The sequence below is a fragment of the Dermacentor albipictus genome, chromosome 1 (assembly GCF_038994185.2).
Source record: "Dermacentor albipictus isolate Rhodes 1998 colony chromosome 1, USDA_Dalb.pri_finalv2, whole genome shotgun sequence".
NCBI lineage: Eukaryota > Metazoa > Arthropoda > Arachnida > Ixodida > Ixodidae > Dermacentor > Dermacentor albipictus.
In genome coordinates, this window is record NC_091821.1 from 142156906 (window position 1) to 142173509 (window position 16604).

The 16604-nt window shown below is 44.7% G+C and overlaps 1 protein-coding gene across 3 annotated transcripts in view; it reads right to left on the reverse strand.

The window, feature by feature from the left end:
* Positions 1-16604, reverse strand: part of LOC135900057 (uncharacterized) — a 332823-nt gene that overhangs the window by 142571 nt on the left and 173648 nt on the right. For all 3 annotated transcript variants that reach the window (XM_070526745.1, XM_070526743.1, XM_065429490.1), the window contains exon 2: positions 473-1438. In XM_070526745.1, coding sequence (XP_070382846.1) covers positions 473-960 — 488 coding nt within the window. In that variant the 5' untranslated portion in view covers positions 961-1438. The remainder of the gene's footprint in view (positions 1-472; positions 1439-16604) is intronic.

Genomic DNA, 16604 nt, shown 5'->3' on the forward strand with positions numbered 1-16604 from the left:
AGTGGAGGACTGCGGAAATTTCGACCACCTGGGGTTCTTTAACGTACACCTAAATCTAAGTACATGAGTGTTTTCGCATTTCGCCCCCATCGGAATGCGGCCGCCGTAGCCAGGATCCCCGCACGCTTTTAAGGTCACTGGTTAGTCTTTCCGATTTATCCTTCTTTCCTCTCTCCTCATCCGGTAGTGAAATGAACACAGCATACTTCTACGATTCGTAAAATCATTTTGCGAACTGGTCTGCGGCATAAATAGTACTGTCAATGTAGGTTTTTCAAGTAGATTGTCATTAGGGCATGAGCACAGATATGATAATAAATATCATGACAGCACGCAACGTTCATTAAGAGAATGCACGACGATAAAAGAAAAAGGTCACGAATACCTGCATGCTATAATTTTCTGCCACGAAGGTTTTCACAAATTTTAGTTGAATAAAGAAATACAGAAGTGTAAAAAGCGGGATACTTGCTTTGTCTCGAAGTCGTATTGGCTCAGTGACGACCTTCTAGAAACCTTCTTGAGGTCCTTGCAGATGTCGCAGTCGACAGGTGGCATCATGGCGTTCTGAATTTTACCCGGCATGTCCACGACGCATGGCTCGGATTCAAGCTTGTGCCTCTCGACAAATAAAGAGACCCAGCCTTTTTGGGAAAGAAGACTGTAGCGCCAAAACTGAAAGACCACTCCAACCACGAGTAACGCAAGCAGCAACCTCACACACCGGCGAGAGGGCTTCACGTTTCGGATGAAGCCAGCGAGCTGGCCGAGCAGCCGCGCTAAGACACAGGGAGATGTGCCTACACGCTGAAGTCGTTTTACGCTAGGCAGTTCACACAGCTCCTTCGGAGACAGCCCGAGTGCCAAGGCTTTGCTGTGAAGCTCCATGAACCTGGCTTCGTAGTCCAGCAGTTTTTTATGGGGGGCTTTTTTCAGAAGGGCTTTTTTCTGGACATGCATCACAATGTCAAACTACTAAGGGCTACAACTGTCTGGCACTTCTGCACTCGCGACTAATCACTACCAGGCACCGCTTATAGAATGTGTTTTGCTTGATTTTTTTTTCTGTCAGCTTTAGTCTGCGACGAATCACGCGTCACGCGACCCCGTTTCCCAATGAAAAAAAAGATTTGTTCTCTTCTAGAGAAAAAAGAAAAAAGAAGTAGTGCAATGGGTGTCGCCCCGGAAAGTGGATTCTCTCAGCAATTCTCGATAGAGAAGCACACTAAGAAAGCGAAGCACCTAGACGTTAGCTTTAGCCACTTCCTTACGCAAGAGAAAAAGTAACGCCCCAGAAGTGACGCGGCCTACCTTTCGCTAATGGGGATTTCGCTGCACTCACCCAGTGGGCGCCAAAAGCTCCACCTGAACTCCCCAGGTGTTGCCTGCCAGAACGCTTTTGCCTGAAGAGCAGCTCAGAACTCAAATTGGATCGGACCTGCGAGAGACGAAAAGCCGCTTTTGCAAAGAACGAACGGACAACGACGGCGGGACGACGTCAAGCGCTGACGGGTCGAGGGAAGCAGCAGGCTGCTCGGTCCTCCGCAGTCGCTCGTGAGAGGGCGGGGCGATGCACGCATCCAGTGCAGCGCATGCTCTCGCCACTTCCGATGCGGCAGCGTACATGCGCGCGCGTGTCCGTGAGTCGAAAGCTTAAGAACGTCTTAGTGGGCCGGAGCGCAGAGCTGAAAGAGGCGATTAGAGCTACGGCGGATTTGCTATCTACCCTCCGCAGGGAGAACAAACAAACGCGAGCTTCGCTGTTCACAGAAACAGGGTGAAGCTACCCGGAAAAAAAGAAAAAAAAAGATGTCAAAGAACGTCCAAACTGAGGCGCTGATATAATAAATACATCATAGACTCAGGCCCTTCGCAATAAGGAAGAGCAAAACTGTAGCTGAAGGGTAATCGCGAAGGTCACTTTAAGTTCAATATATTATTAGAAACTCTAGGATCAGAGATAGTAGCGTGGAAAGAAGACAGTTGAAGGCACCACATTTTTTTTTTGTTTCACTGTAACTTGTACTAACGTCCTTGACTTAGGCAGTGCGACCTAACACAGACGGAGGGAAAGAAAACACTATTTCCCTCCGTCTGCGTTAGTTCGCGCTGCCAAAGCCAAGGATGCATAGCCAACTTGCCCAGTAAACCACCCTTTTGAATTAACGGTTTCGTCTAAAATAACAGAAAACATGAGTGACAGCGCCATTAGTCATGCACCATATTTTAGATGTACCTTCGCGAATTCTCGGCATGACTTCTGTAGCGTTCCTGCTGTAGCCACCGTCACAGTGGGCTTTAATTAACTCCTTCCCCCCCCTCCACCCCCTCTGTCCTGCTTGTTTTTTTCTTTTCTTTTTGGTTTTTTGCTCCAACACTTCAATACATGCAAAAAATTGTGGCAATGACCACTTTCATTCCGTACTACTTCAAATAGGTACGGCACGGACACAACTGCGATCTAAGGAAATTTTTTCAAGGGTTAGGTAATGTTAAAGGCTTTTTCTGATCATTGCACTGCATTATTAATAAACGTCAAAACTAACATTCGCACCAGCGAGCCACGACGGCCACGTGACTGACGTGGTCGCCGAAAGACGGTCACAAATGATCCTAGAAATTATCGACCAGGCCCCGGAGAAGCTCACTATACTAGCAGCATACGAAGAAATCAATCGACACTACATACTCAACTGTAGAACACTCCCACCACCGCATCCACAGCTCACGAAGACGCAAGAAACACTCAGATTGTTGCAAACCAACACGTTCTCGCACCGAAGGAAGCGTTCAGCTCATGTTCCGTACTCAATATGACGAACAACCTAAATACTGCGAACACCTAGGAACACTCCAGCACATTCTCATAGATTGCAAACAAAATCCAGACTTGCCTCCTCTACCCCCTTCACCCCACCCCAAGAACAGTGGGAGACGCTGCTGCCCAGCTCCCGCCTCTCGGGCCAGATCATCTCGGTTGAGAGGGCAGTCGCAGCCAAGACGACGCAAGGATTGCAGTGAAGAGGAAACCACTCCTGCAAATCAAGACATCCTTACGCTCATTAAAGATGCTTTCTCTCTCTCTCTCTCTCTCTCTCGAAAAGTGACTGTTTTGGTTTAGTCGCTACGGCTGCTGAGTTTTTCAGCTCTATGGCTGAAGTCGCAAAACTGCCGATTCAATAAGCCGATAGTTGCAGCAGGACGTCGGGTAAGGCGGAGTGCGTGGACCTCTCGAAAAAGCATGATATGCGTGGTGCGTCGCCACTAACCGGGTTTCCTAAGTTTGGCACTGCACTGAGGAGCTGACACATTGGTGGCACATTTTCAGTAGTTCTAACAAGATCTCCATCGAGGAAAGGCGAGAATAAAAGAAGTGAAAAGCAGCGAGAAGCAGGCATGTGTTACCATGATTGGGTGCCGACTCGCGTGTTCCTAGGGTGGGATTTGTCCTGGACTGTAAACTGTTTTGCCTACTTGAAGTTAACAAGGCGGAAGCGGAGATCTAACAGTGAGGTGAGCTCATCAGGCAGGTCTGCTTCAGTTACATAATCCCACTATTATTTATTATTTTACCAAGTTTGGTTCTTTCACAACATGTTATGCAGAAGTACGTATGCGCCAAGGACCCTGAATTTTTTCTATCGGTTAGGTGAAGTGCACCAGCTATGACAAATTTTTCAGTCTTATCATCTGAGTACTCTCAAAGCTTTGTTTTGTGTAAGTAACCTGCCTCTTAATTTCAGCAAAAGTGCGCCCCTAGTTCTTCCTATAACATTTCCTGTACAAATTTAAGTGCCTAACTGAGAAGTTCTTCCTCACCTTCGAAATGTCAATATCTGGTCTTTATATGCAACAAAAAACTTTACTGTCGCCCGCATATTTAGCACATTGCACTTAAGGAGGTATGCACTGTTTTTCATGCTGTGGGTATTCAGTGACAATTGCTACTGATAAGGATATCCTCCTCATGACTTGCCAAATACGTGTTCACCCGATTCAGCCGCGTTTTGTTTTCCTGCGAATCTAGATAATACAAAATTTGGTCCCTTGTTTTCCTATAAGGAGAGTCTCTACGCTCGTGCCTTGAGATTTCATAAACTGTAAGGGCATAGCAGCGCGAAGTAAAACACTTACGCAAAGAAAGAGAGACATGTGGACAAGCGCTATGATGCAAAACCTCATGATGATAAACCAAATGGCCCAATATCTGACCTTACTACGCTTAATAAATTGGTCGGAGACAAACCTGTCTCCCATTGCGGTCGGTTCGGCATCGTTTCAGTAAAAAACTTTAAAAAGTATATATGCATCTCCACAGAGAAGGTCCCAATTAATTTCATGGAGAAGCTGCAATTTCATTCACGAGCCGGCCGAATATTTTAACTCGTTTGCATTGCCCAAAAGTGATTTTCGTGGAAACGACTTTGGCGCCCATGAAGGCCCCCGTCCCCGAGGGTAACACTGAATGACCACACTAACAAGGAACTTGATGATGCCTTTTCAAATAAAGCCGAAATTTTCCCTCTCAGTGCCTAGGGACGACGACCTCGCCCAACTTCACATACAGACTGTGATTGCGACTGATGCTTCAGTTTGTTTTTTGTGGAAAAAAAAAGCGCAGGCAAGGGCGTGTTGTCATCATTCCTGAATCAGTCTTTTGAATTCGTCTACCTGACTTCACGCTCATCATTCAAGATGAAATCGGCTAATTCCGTGGATATGATGAACTTTAGGCACAATGAGTCGCCGGAGCACAAGGCTGAGCTGTTCCGGTGGAGTGGTCCAGGTTACCCACGAGTGGGGAATGGATGGGGGCACGTACCGGCTGTCTGTAAAATAAAGTTGATCTCCCTCTTGCACTCTCACGTCGAATCGCGGACGGTTGCTTTAGCTCCGCGTAAGTTACCTGCCTTCTTTGTGATCAGCCATAAATACAACAGACTCTCGGACTGTTTACTCTTCGTCAACCACGCAATATATTTATCAAATGCATTAGAAGCGTCCTGTCTTTTAGCCTCGCATTTTAACCTCGCTTGTTTTCAGTGGGAGCGAGGCCATAGAGGTGTAGTTACAAATGAATATGCTGGCTCACTCTCGATAGCATCACATATGATGGTCCTCGGATTACTGTTTTACGAACATCAGCGTAAGTCTTAGTGGCATTGTTTAGAAGATTTGGTGCTATTAGTAACTCTGACAAAATCTTTATTGACCTCTTTTGAATTTTTGCCCTGATACTATTTTTCATCCACAACTTCTTCAGACAAATCAAGCAATAGGAGCCAAGCTCGCTTGGCGTACATCTTTGCTAGACCAAAGCATTTTCGACTGTTATTAAGCGTCCGGAACTCCCAGTAGAAGACAGATAATAATAATATTTGGGGTTTTACGTGCCAAAACCACTTTCTGATTATGAGGCACGCCGTAGTGGAGGACTCCGGAAATTTTGACCACCTGGGGTTCTTTAACGTGCGCCTAAATCTAAGCACACGGGTGTTTTCGCATTTCGCCCCCATCGAAATGCGGCCGCCGTGGCCGGGATTCGATCCCGCGACCTCGTGCTCAGCAGCCCAACACCATAGCCACTGAGCAACCACGGCGGGTAGTAGAAGACAGATGAAAAATAGTGTACAAAACGAAGCAACGTAGACATGCGTAGCATTGATGGTTAATTGCGCCGTACCACCATCTACGATCTACATGTCAAGAAGTACTCGGCTCTGTCCCTGTGCATCACTTAGCTCAGCGTGCGTGTTGAAAGCAAGAAATACAAGTCACTAACCTGGCTCTTTATACAGACATCTTCCTTTGTGCTATTTTTCCAGCGCGTGCGCGCGCTCGCACGCACACATACACACACACAAACACACACACACAAACACATGCACACACACACACACAAACACACAAACACACACACGCACACAACACAACACAACACACAACACACACACACACACATACACACAACAACAACAACAACGATACATACGGGACAAGACAAAGTACTGTGTCTTGTCCCGTTTATGTGGTTGTCCAGTTTCCGACACTGGAAAATAGCCCTATGTGAAACCGCCTAGCTCAACAGCACAATTAATCTTGCGAACATGATTATTTTTTATTTCTTCTACCATTGGTAGCGCCACAGTTCACGGGTGGGATTTGTACAATGATGCGAACAGATGGTATCGAGTTATAAGATCAGGTTCTCGCAATGAATTGTAATAAATCTATTTTTCTTAATCAGCCTCATGGAACCAGTTCCCTTGTCCGGGAACTAAAACGAGAACACCCGGGTAAGTTGCGAGAACAAAATGAGATCAACCGGGCGACCAGTCAAACCTTGAGTGCGGTCTCTGGCCCCCCGCCCTTTGTATAGGATCGCATTACATACGCTAGTTACTGCTCAAATAAGTTACCAAAATTATTACTTCCAAGTTCTTCCTAATCTTTGTTCACAATATCACTTAAGCTGTCTCTTCTAGTACGCTGAAATTTCATTTGTCATTTCAAATAGCGACGTTCGAAAGGCAGAGGCAGGGCACCATATACTTAATCGTCATCTTTTGGCGCAGAAACAAGGTTGCCTGTGCTCGTTTGAACGCCAGTGGTCCGTGAGTTCCGCGGTGGGGGTTTTGCGTCGCCTCGAGACATGGCGTCACGCTGCGTGGCTCCTCCTTCAGGCGATTCTATTCTTCTAGCTGGGCAGTGCGCTCTTTCTTCCTGGCATCTTTCACTGCCTGGCGTGCAGCATTCAGGCTGGTTTTCTTCTTCTAGATGGGCAGCGTCCATATGGACTGGTGCACAGTGTGGCGTGGTGTGCCGCTGCGAACATGCACTACACCCATTTTAAGATTGCGGCTAGTGTCATCTCCAAGCAATCTGATTTGCCGGTTGCTATTTCATGCTTACATCTACTCTCGATTACGGGAGAGCCAACAATTCTTCAGAATAGAATCTAACCCTTATACACACACCACGTTCACTGATCTCGAGTCCTGGAGTTGGCACATGGTAGTACTCGAGAATGTACTCTGCGCTTAATCGCTGTTTATGGTCAAGCGCAACTTCATTTCGAGTCGTAGCAACTTTACTGGCACGGAAATCGTCTAAAGAGACAGGTAGCATAACCTTCTCTGGCGTATCCGAACGCCGGCTACTGCAGAAGATGAAGCGGAACTACCTGACGTGGCCTCCTTCGATGTGCCAGCCAACTTCCGCAACGACCGCGATGCGGAAAGACAAGTTCGGTGCAGGCCGCCCGAATCGGTGCGCCAGTTGAATTCGGTTGTTACCCGTATTTTTACACCTCATTCAAGCAAGAAATCGATAATTAACATGCGAACATAATGCTTCGCTGCTCTCAACCTATTGATGCGATAACAAAGCCGCATCCAGTAGACGGCCGTCAAGCGCCTCACTTTCATAAAGGTAATGGTTGACCAGTCTGTATCACGAATGTAATTAAACACCTGCTATCATCTTATCCACCACAGGAACACACGTGTAAGCGGCACATTATAGTACTAACATGGCGTGCCCCGATAAGGAGTGCAAGAAGGAACAGGGAGTGGCTAAGCACAGAATGTTTTCAATTCAAGTAGCTCGGCAGAAAGAGGGCACCATTGTATCATTAATTTTAGCTGACCTGCGATTTGCGTAAGAATTGTAAAGCTTGGTGACTACCGCTACACTTCTCATGCAATATAACTTTTATTTTCATTTCATTGATATTCTCATTTTTGCACAATCTGAAGTGAAGAAAAGTATCTGCTACTATCACACGGGGAATAAGCCTCCTTCTGCAAGTCAGATTTCGCAAAAAAAGAGCATGCAAAAGCCAGTGATAAAAGTTCAAATCACGATCAGATTACGAGGCACGTCATAGTGGGAGACTCCAGAGTTGTTTTTTTACCTGCGGTAGCACCTAATGCCCCTACACGGGCGTTTTCGTGCTCGTTCTCAGTCGGAATGCAGCCGCCGGTATCGAACCCTCGACAGCATGGCCAGCAGCTCAACGCCACAACCACTGACCGAGCGTAGCTGATAGCCAGCGATCTTAATCAGTAGTGTATGCCCTGTTCGGTAACCCACAGCATGCGAGAAATCATTGAAGATGCTCAAATGAAATCGTGCGACGAAGCTTATGTCCGCCGTCTTTCGATAACACTGTTGAACAAGTGATGCACCCGGAACGTGTACAGTGGCGCATGTTTACAATGACTGACGCTCATACACGATTAGCTTCGGATTCTTTGTTTTTTTTTTGTTTTCAATCACACGTGTAAACCAGCTGTTTTCGAAGTTCGAAGCTGAACCATTTTCTGTCACAGATTTCCTGCTTGCTCTGCCCGTCATATTTAACAAGTTATCGTTCGAAAAAAAGAACTCCCGACACACTACTCCCTGTGTCTGGAGTAGTGCGTACTGATATAACCGATCATTTTCCCATTTTCGTTACATTTTACAGTCTAGTGCCAATCACCAACGTTTCTTTCAGTACATCAGTATTTACCCAGATACATTTATTGATACCATTACCAATACTAATTGGACTCAGGTCAATCTGTTGGAAAATCCGGCAGTAGCAGTTGAGAAATTGTCTACGTTGTTTTTACATGCCGTTTCAATGCGCACCCGGACCGTTAGGTGTAAGAAGAAATATAAGAATGCCTGCAACCCGTGGATGACGTCCGCATGACTGACTAGCTTAAGGAAGAAAGATAACCTATACAGAAAAACTAAAAGGCAACCTTTTAACTCGAAGTTGGCCCTGCGTTATAAAAAATATTGTTATATTCTTAACACGATACTTAAACAGGCTAACAGGCGCTATTATGAAAATGAATTTAGTGAACAGCAATAATAAAACAAAACATTGGAAGCTTCTGAACGAATTTATTAAGAAATCTTCTGCGCCTCAACAATGCTCCAAAATTAACCCGAATGGTACAACATACCAAGAGCCCAATCATGTTACCAATGCCTTTAAAGATTATTTTGCTCTGCCACAAATAAATAACAACACAGTCACTCAGCCAACCTTGACTAGATCTCCTCACTAATTTCTTCTTTCCCCTGTTACTGCTCGAGAGGTGTATTTAACAATTTGTAGCCAGAAAAACACAACCTCGGGTTTAGATAACATTTGCGCACACCATTTAAAGTTAGTTGCTAATATTATTTCTGAACCAATATGTCTCATAACTAATCGCAATTTCGAATCCGGCACTTTCCTTCTATATCTAAATAAGGCTAAGCTTATTCCGGTATTTAAGAAGTGTGCCAGAGACCTAATTTCTAACTACATACCAATATCTATTCTTTTCTCTTTAGGTAAAATTATTGAACATTTATTGGTTAAACGTTCAAATAACTACCTTGAAAAATGTAATATAATGAATCCCTGTCAGTTCGGTTTTCGTTCCGAAAGTTCTACTTGCTTAGCATTGCTCTCTTTAAGCGATTTCATTATGAAGTCTATAGATTGTGGTAAATTCTTTGGCTCTGTCTTTTTAGATTTCACCAACGCTTTTGACACGATTAATCACAGCATTTTGTTTACTAAACTTTAAACATACGGTATTACTAATCGCAATTTAACTCTATAAAAAGCCGTTTGTTGGATAGGCAGTACGTGGTTTCTGTAGCTGGTACCCTTTCTCAAACTAACATAATTAACTTAGGTGTGCCCCAGGGGTCTATTCCTGGTCCATTACTATTTATTATTTACATTAATGACCTACCCGACCTTTCACATTCATCTCACTGCGTTTTATACGCCGACGACACCACCTTATCATTATCATATACGTCATTAATCTCATTAACACCAAAGTTAAATGCTGCGCTAACTGACGTTATATAATGGTGTCGCTGTAATTACCTAATTTTTAATCCCGGGGAAACTAAATATATAATATTCAGTAGTGGTCACAGGGTCCTAACTTCTCCACTAGCGTTAACACTTCGTGCTCATCAAATTCAAGCCGGTGACCTGGTTTTATTCCTCGGTGTTCCCTTGGACGCTAACCTCAAATTTGACTCTCACATTACCAATATTAGGCAAAAAAAGGCATTTGGCATTCGCGCTCTAATAAAAGCATGCGCCTTATTTTAACACAAGGCTCTTTTATCACTTCACTTTTATTCATAGTCATATTGACTATGGAATCGCTGCCTGAGGTAACACGTGCACATGTCACTTGTCATCAGTTCAGCATTTACAAAATCGAGCCATTCATATCATTACTAGCAGTCCTCGACAGTCAAATGCATCCATTTTGCTCCGTCAGAACTTCATTTTAACGACTGTGAACTTGTTTCAATATAACTTCACAATCTTTTTCAAGTTACTTAACAACCGATTGCTTTACGAATTCGTTGACTTAAATGATTTACATAACTACAGTAGAATTAGGTTTGCCCTTAACTGAAATTTTTACTGCCTCATGTTCGTACCAATTATGGTAAACTAACGTCATCTTTTTCTGGCATATCTTTATGGAATCGCTTACTATCAAACATAAGTTCTATGCCTTCAAAAATCCCTTAAACATTTGCTTTCAACGCAGTGACGCAATTATGGTCGCAAATGTTTTATTTATTTATTCTTATTACTGTTTTTCCTATGTTTTGCTATTAACATGCTTGCCGTTGCCTTTAGTCGTTTTGTTTATAAATGGTTCTTTTTATGTATTCTTTTGCTTTTTGGGTCTGTTTAAATTTTTTACATGTGCCTTTTTAGAGCACCGATATATGTACTTCATGTTCATTTGGGTCTCCCGATTATATTTTTCTCTATTTTGTTCTGTTCTTTCTTTACATAATTTAAAGGTTCTGTTGTACGCCGATTTTGTATTTATTTGTTGATAGTAATACTGTAAATTGTAGTCCTGATCAGGTTTATGTTCTTGCAATTCACCTCTTTGTTTCTCTCAGTGTACATTTTGTAAATTTTATTCCGGTCCTGCCCCCTATGTAATTTTTCTTATACTCAGCCACCGGGGGTGCCGGTAACATGCAAACTATTAAAGCAACACGTCGCACTGTGCTGCGGCTGTCGCAGAATATCAGGGGCGGAATTCACTAAGCTGCGCTGTTTGTACTTAATTTCCTAGTCAAAAAGTTCTTAGGCTGAGATAAGGGTGCAACCGAAGTGGCAGCGCACTCTTGACGTCGTAAGGAAGCGAGGAGGAAGCAAAACTCGGATTAAACGACAATAAATGAAAGCAGCGCGGTCAACTGATAGCCCGACCGCACATCATGTATATGCAATTGAGTCTATATTCTTACGGCCAAATCGCTGCACACCCCCATTCGACAGCTTCCTTTTCCGGGCGTCTGCTACAGTGCCGACAAGCGGAACCGCGCTCACCCGTTCACCGCACGGCCGTCAAAAGAATTGCAGTGGAAGTGTTACGAATTATTCTCACTTCTCTACGAGAGACAGGCCTGCCTTGATTTGGAGAAGAAAGAGACGCTGAGTCGGATCAATTGCCGGCAAGGTCTGCCAGGCTGCCGCGCCTGTATACATCACCACCACCACCACTGTATATTACAAAGCTACTAAATGTCTTTGTTTCGACAACAATTACTGCAATAAGAAAAGCTCTATAATATATAATTCATATGGCCACAAGGCAAGGGGCCCAGCGCCCGTACGTTCATCAGTATGGTATGTCCAAGCGGTGCCCGACACCGTTCTGTAAACGTGCGACTGCGGCCTCGCAGTACGAAGCAAACTGCGGCTTAATAGTAACGGTCCGTCAAAATTCCGGACGAGTTTTGGATGCTGTAAAAGGGCATGAGCGTACTTTTAGGTTCACTGCAGGACGAAGGCCTCTCCCAGCGATCTCTGATTACCCCTTATGAGATTCGTCGGAGGATCCTACGGCTGTCAAGCAGATGTAGAATGACGTCAAGCTCTCCGCTTGACGTGATCGTTCGGCGTGGACGGAGCACGAGTGGTCGGGAATGTTCGTCCAATCATTGTAAACTTGCCGCCGCCCCGCAGTATGGCCCACACACACTAATGCACACAAGTTCGAGACCACACACAAAGGCTCCGGAGTCGACGTCAGAGGGCTTTGTAGAACTCTCGGTACAGCATAGCTCGCGGTGTCGTCGACCGAGGGCTTCGTAGAACTATGCTCCGTCCCGGGTGGCGCGGCGGCGTACCACATTCCAGAGCTGACCGCGCGCCACATGGCTGCCGGTCATCCGCAGTTCTCGGAAGGCGCCTCGTCTGGGGGGCTTGGAACACGTGCAGCGGGCTGAAAGCTGGCACGTTGCCACCCCGTACGGCCATTCCTAACACCCTGACCTGTGCTAGATGATTCCAAGTTATGCTTGCAAATTTCCCGATTTCATGACCCAACCTAATTTTATGCTGTCCTTGACAGCCCATTACGCACAAATGTCGTAGCTTCGTCCAAACGCACGGAATTAAGTGATCGAACTGTGCACCGCCGGGAGAGCGCAGAAGGCAGCATAATTCGAGCGCCGTAGATGCTGACCTTGCTGATACGACGCGTTTTAGTGACCGCGCTTACCGTCGTGCACGCCCCACATTGTTCATTTCGCGATACCAGGCCACTGTGATCGGATTTTTGATGCCATCATGTTCACCTGACTACTGCGCAGTAATCGCAGAGCAGTGGAGTACCGTCACCGGCTGGAAGAAAATTATTTCGCTGAATTCACAAACGCCTATGAAGGGTTTCTTAAGTAATAGGAGGAAACTATAGAAAGAATATCGCACGAAGCGACTGAAAGACGTGAGTCACGTCATTTCGCGCAGGACTGATGTTAGTCGGGGATTCAGAAGAAGCATCCTCAGTCAATCATAAGATGACGATGACTGTTGTCTCATGTTGATGATGATAGGAGTTTATTGGTGACAACAACAAAAGCGAACACTCTCATAGAGCTCAACGGCCGAAGTGACTGTAGCGCACCATGCAAGCTTCCGGCACTAACCTGAACCAGACTTCCGGTTTCGCTTTAGGGCGCGCGCGTTTCGAATGCCAGCTCGCACGCGTTACGCCGGCTGCGCTGATCGGTGCGGATATATATATATATATATATATATATATATATATATATATATATATATATATATATATATATATATATATATATATATATATATATATGTGATATATGCCTCTGCTGCATAACCACTCGCGGTATTCGTGAAAAGTCGTTGTATTATTTAGTAAAAATGATTGCGAACGATCTTTACAAGTTTTCATTGTATTTGTGCCACGCGCGATTTCATAAGGTAGACGCGTAAGACACCCTGTGAAATGAGGGAATGTTTATTTTGCTCTATATATGCTTGACTCAGTCTTTTAGTGCATTCATCCAATGTTGTGGCAGTAGGTAAGCAGCAGTACGTAGTTATCGCACGACGCTCCATCGGATGGCTTCAGCTGAAAAAAATAAATTGCAAGCATGCGTCATTTTGATATTTAGACCTTATAGGAAAACTGCGTGTAAAGGCGAGACGTGTGAAGGTGGTGAATGAGTCGTATTACAAACGAAAGCAATTCGCTTTTACATACATGGCGCAGATGATACCCAACATCCCAAACAATACCAGAAAATATGAAGGAAACATCCGATTTCCAAGCATTCTTCTATACCTGGGCATTATTCCCTGCACCTTAAGAGCACCAGTACACGTGCTATTGCGCATTTCCGACCCAATTTGGCACTAGCCGACGCGATGGTACGCTACGCACAGAGATTTGACCCCAACACAGGCTCTCAGCCAGACCATTTTAGACACTCGCAGGATGCCTTCTACTCGCACTCAAGGCAAATTCTTGGGTGCAAAGCCTGTTTTCAGTCGCTCTGAAGACAGAAATGTCAAGTTCTTGAGCTTCTCGCCGTTAACTTTTACGCGTTCTTCCAGCGCAAGCAACACACTCCGTTGTTATCCCTCTTGGCAATCGCTCGTCGCGTTTTCGACAAGGGTGAGCACCAAATGAAGGTATGTGTTGTTGCGGTGCCATAAAAATCGTCACAAGCTTCTCCCCCTAAGATTCAGTACATGGCGAACTATGTCACCATGGTCGAGCTGCTCTTTGCTAATTACGTCACACGTGCAGGCTTCAAAAGTGTCTCAAGAAATAAGGAAATTAATTACAATAATGTTGAGTGCAAGAGAAAGCGTCACGAACTTGTACCAGTAAGATTCACTACACCCGAAACTAACTGCGTCGCGCGGCCGAGCTGCCTTTCGCTAACTGCTACCAAAGCCGGGTGCGGCGAGCGTGCCCAAAAACTATCAAAATAAGCCACAATAATGTTGAGCCCCATAGAAAGCGTAGCAAACATCTTCCAGTACGAGTCATTAAGTCAAATGAACTGCGCCAGGACGGCGGAGCTGTTTTTCGCTAACTGCGTCACAAGTCTCGGTTCTGTAACTCCGTGCCGTAAGCCTAAATTGCTTGAAATGCGTCGCAGACCGTCAAGCAAAATTTCTCACCTTGCCGTAGTGCAATAGTTTTGTGGTGCCATGTCGAAGTGCAGAAGGAACGCAAGCACACGCCGGGTGCCCAACGAACCAGGCCACATAAAAAAATAAAAAGAGAAAAAAGAGACGGGTTGCCGGAAAGGCGCGCATCACATGCGCAGCCGGCCTCGCTCGCTTCGGTGGCGCGTCTGGTGTGCCGTTAGCTTGTATATACACACAACTTTTTAGTTTTAGCAGGAAAGAATAAAAATTAAATAAATAAATGTATTTACCTTCATTTCACATTCTTTTTTCCGGTGCTCGCGGCAGCTAACGGACGGCATCAATACTAGCGTGACGTATTTTCTGTTGCCAGTCTTCGCTGAGCGTCCCCTCTTGTTGAATTTCTTTCTCTAGGGTTGTCTGCTGTCGCTTTCTTTCGTCGTCTGGTCTTCCATGGCCTGTTGTCTCTTACTGTCTTTGTGCATGCAAAACAAAAACTTAGGGGCGTCTTTATGAGCGTTATGTTGCGCACTTTTTTAGCAAAAAGGGAACGTCTCCAGGGATGCTGATCAGTGCGGTTATATAAACCTCTCTCTCTCTCTCTGTGAGTATGTGTGTGTGCGTGTGTGTGTGTATGTGCGCATGCGTACGTGCGTGTGTGCGCGCATGCGTACGTGCGTGTGCGCGCATGCGTACGTGCGTGTGCGCATGTTTGTGTGCGCGCGCGTGCGTGCGTTTGTGTGTGTGTGTGCGTGCGTGTGTGCGTTTGTGTGTGTGTGCGTGTGTGTTTGCGTGTGTGTGCCCTTACAAAAATCGGTTTGACCTTTCAGTCACTCATGAGTCACCTATCAGTCACCCCTGTCACCTATCTGTAGACTCGACCTTTCTGTAGACTAAGTCCGCAGAATGTCTGCAGACACCGTGCGGACTGCAAGTAGACTTGTCTGTAATATGCGTGTCCAGTGAGTGTGTGTGTAAATATGTATATGTATCTATATATACATACATATTCTGAACCATGACATATTTTATAATTACGGTTGAATAGTTTTGACCTTTCAGTCACCCATGAGTCACCCACCAGTCACCTCCATGTAGAGCTAGTCTGCAGAATGTCTGCAGACACCGTGCGGACTGCAAGTAGACTTGTCTGTAATATGCGTGCCCAGTGAGTGTGTGTGTAAATATGTATATGTATCTATATATACATACATATTCTGAACCATGACATATTTTATAATTACGGTTGAATAGTTTTGACCTTTCAGTCACCCATGAGTCACCCACCAGTCACCTCCACGTAGACCTAGTCTGCAGAATGTCTGCAGACACCGTGCGGACTGCAAGTAGACTTGTCTGTAATATGCGTGCCCAGCGAGTGTGTGTGTGTGTGTAGATGTATATCTATATATATATATATATATATATATATAAACGCATATATATATACATATTCTGAACCATGACACATTTTATAATTATGGTTCAATAGGTCTGACCTTTCAGTCACCCTTGAGTCACCCACCTGTCACCTCCACGTAGACCTAGTCTGCAGAATGTCTGCACAAACCGTGCGGACTGCAAGTAGACTTGTCTGTAATATGCATGCCCAGCGAGTGTGTGTGTGTGTGTAGATGTATATCTATATATAAACGCATATATATACATATTCTAAACCATGACACATTATGACACATTTTATAATTACGGTTCAATAGGTCTGACCTTTCAGTCACCCATGAGTCACCCACCAGTCACCTCCATGTAGAGCTAGTCTACAGATTGTCTGCATATTGTCTGCAGACACTGTGTGGACGGCAAGTAAGTAGACTTGTATGTAATATCCATGCCAAATATATAAATATATATATATATATATATATATATATATATATATATATATATATATATATATTCTACATGACACATTTTATAAATAACAGTTAAATCGGCTTCACCTTTCAGCCACCCACGAATCACACACACACACACGTGTGCGCATCCTGAACCATGACACATTTTATCATTGCGCTCTGTTTTGCCATTTTAACATTTTGAAAACTTTGTCACCGATTGCTACAAGAACAGTCTGATAATGGCAGTTATATAAATCAATTATTTAATACTAATTGAAATA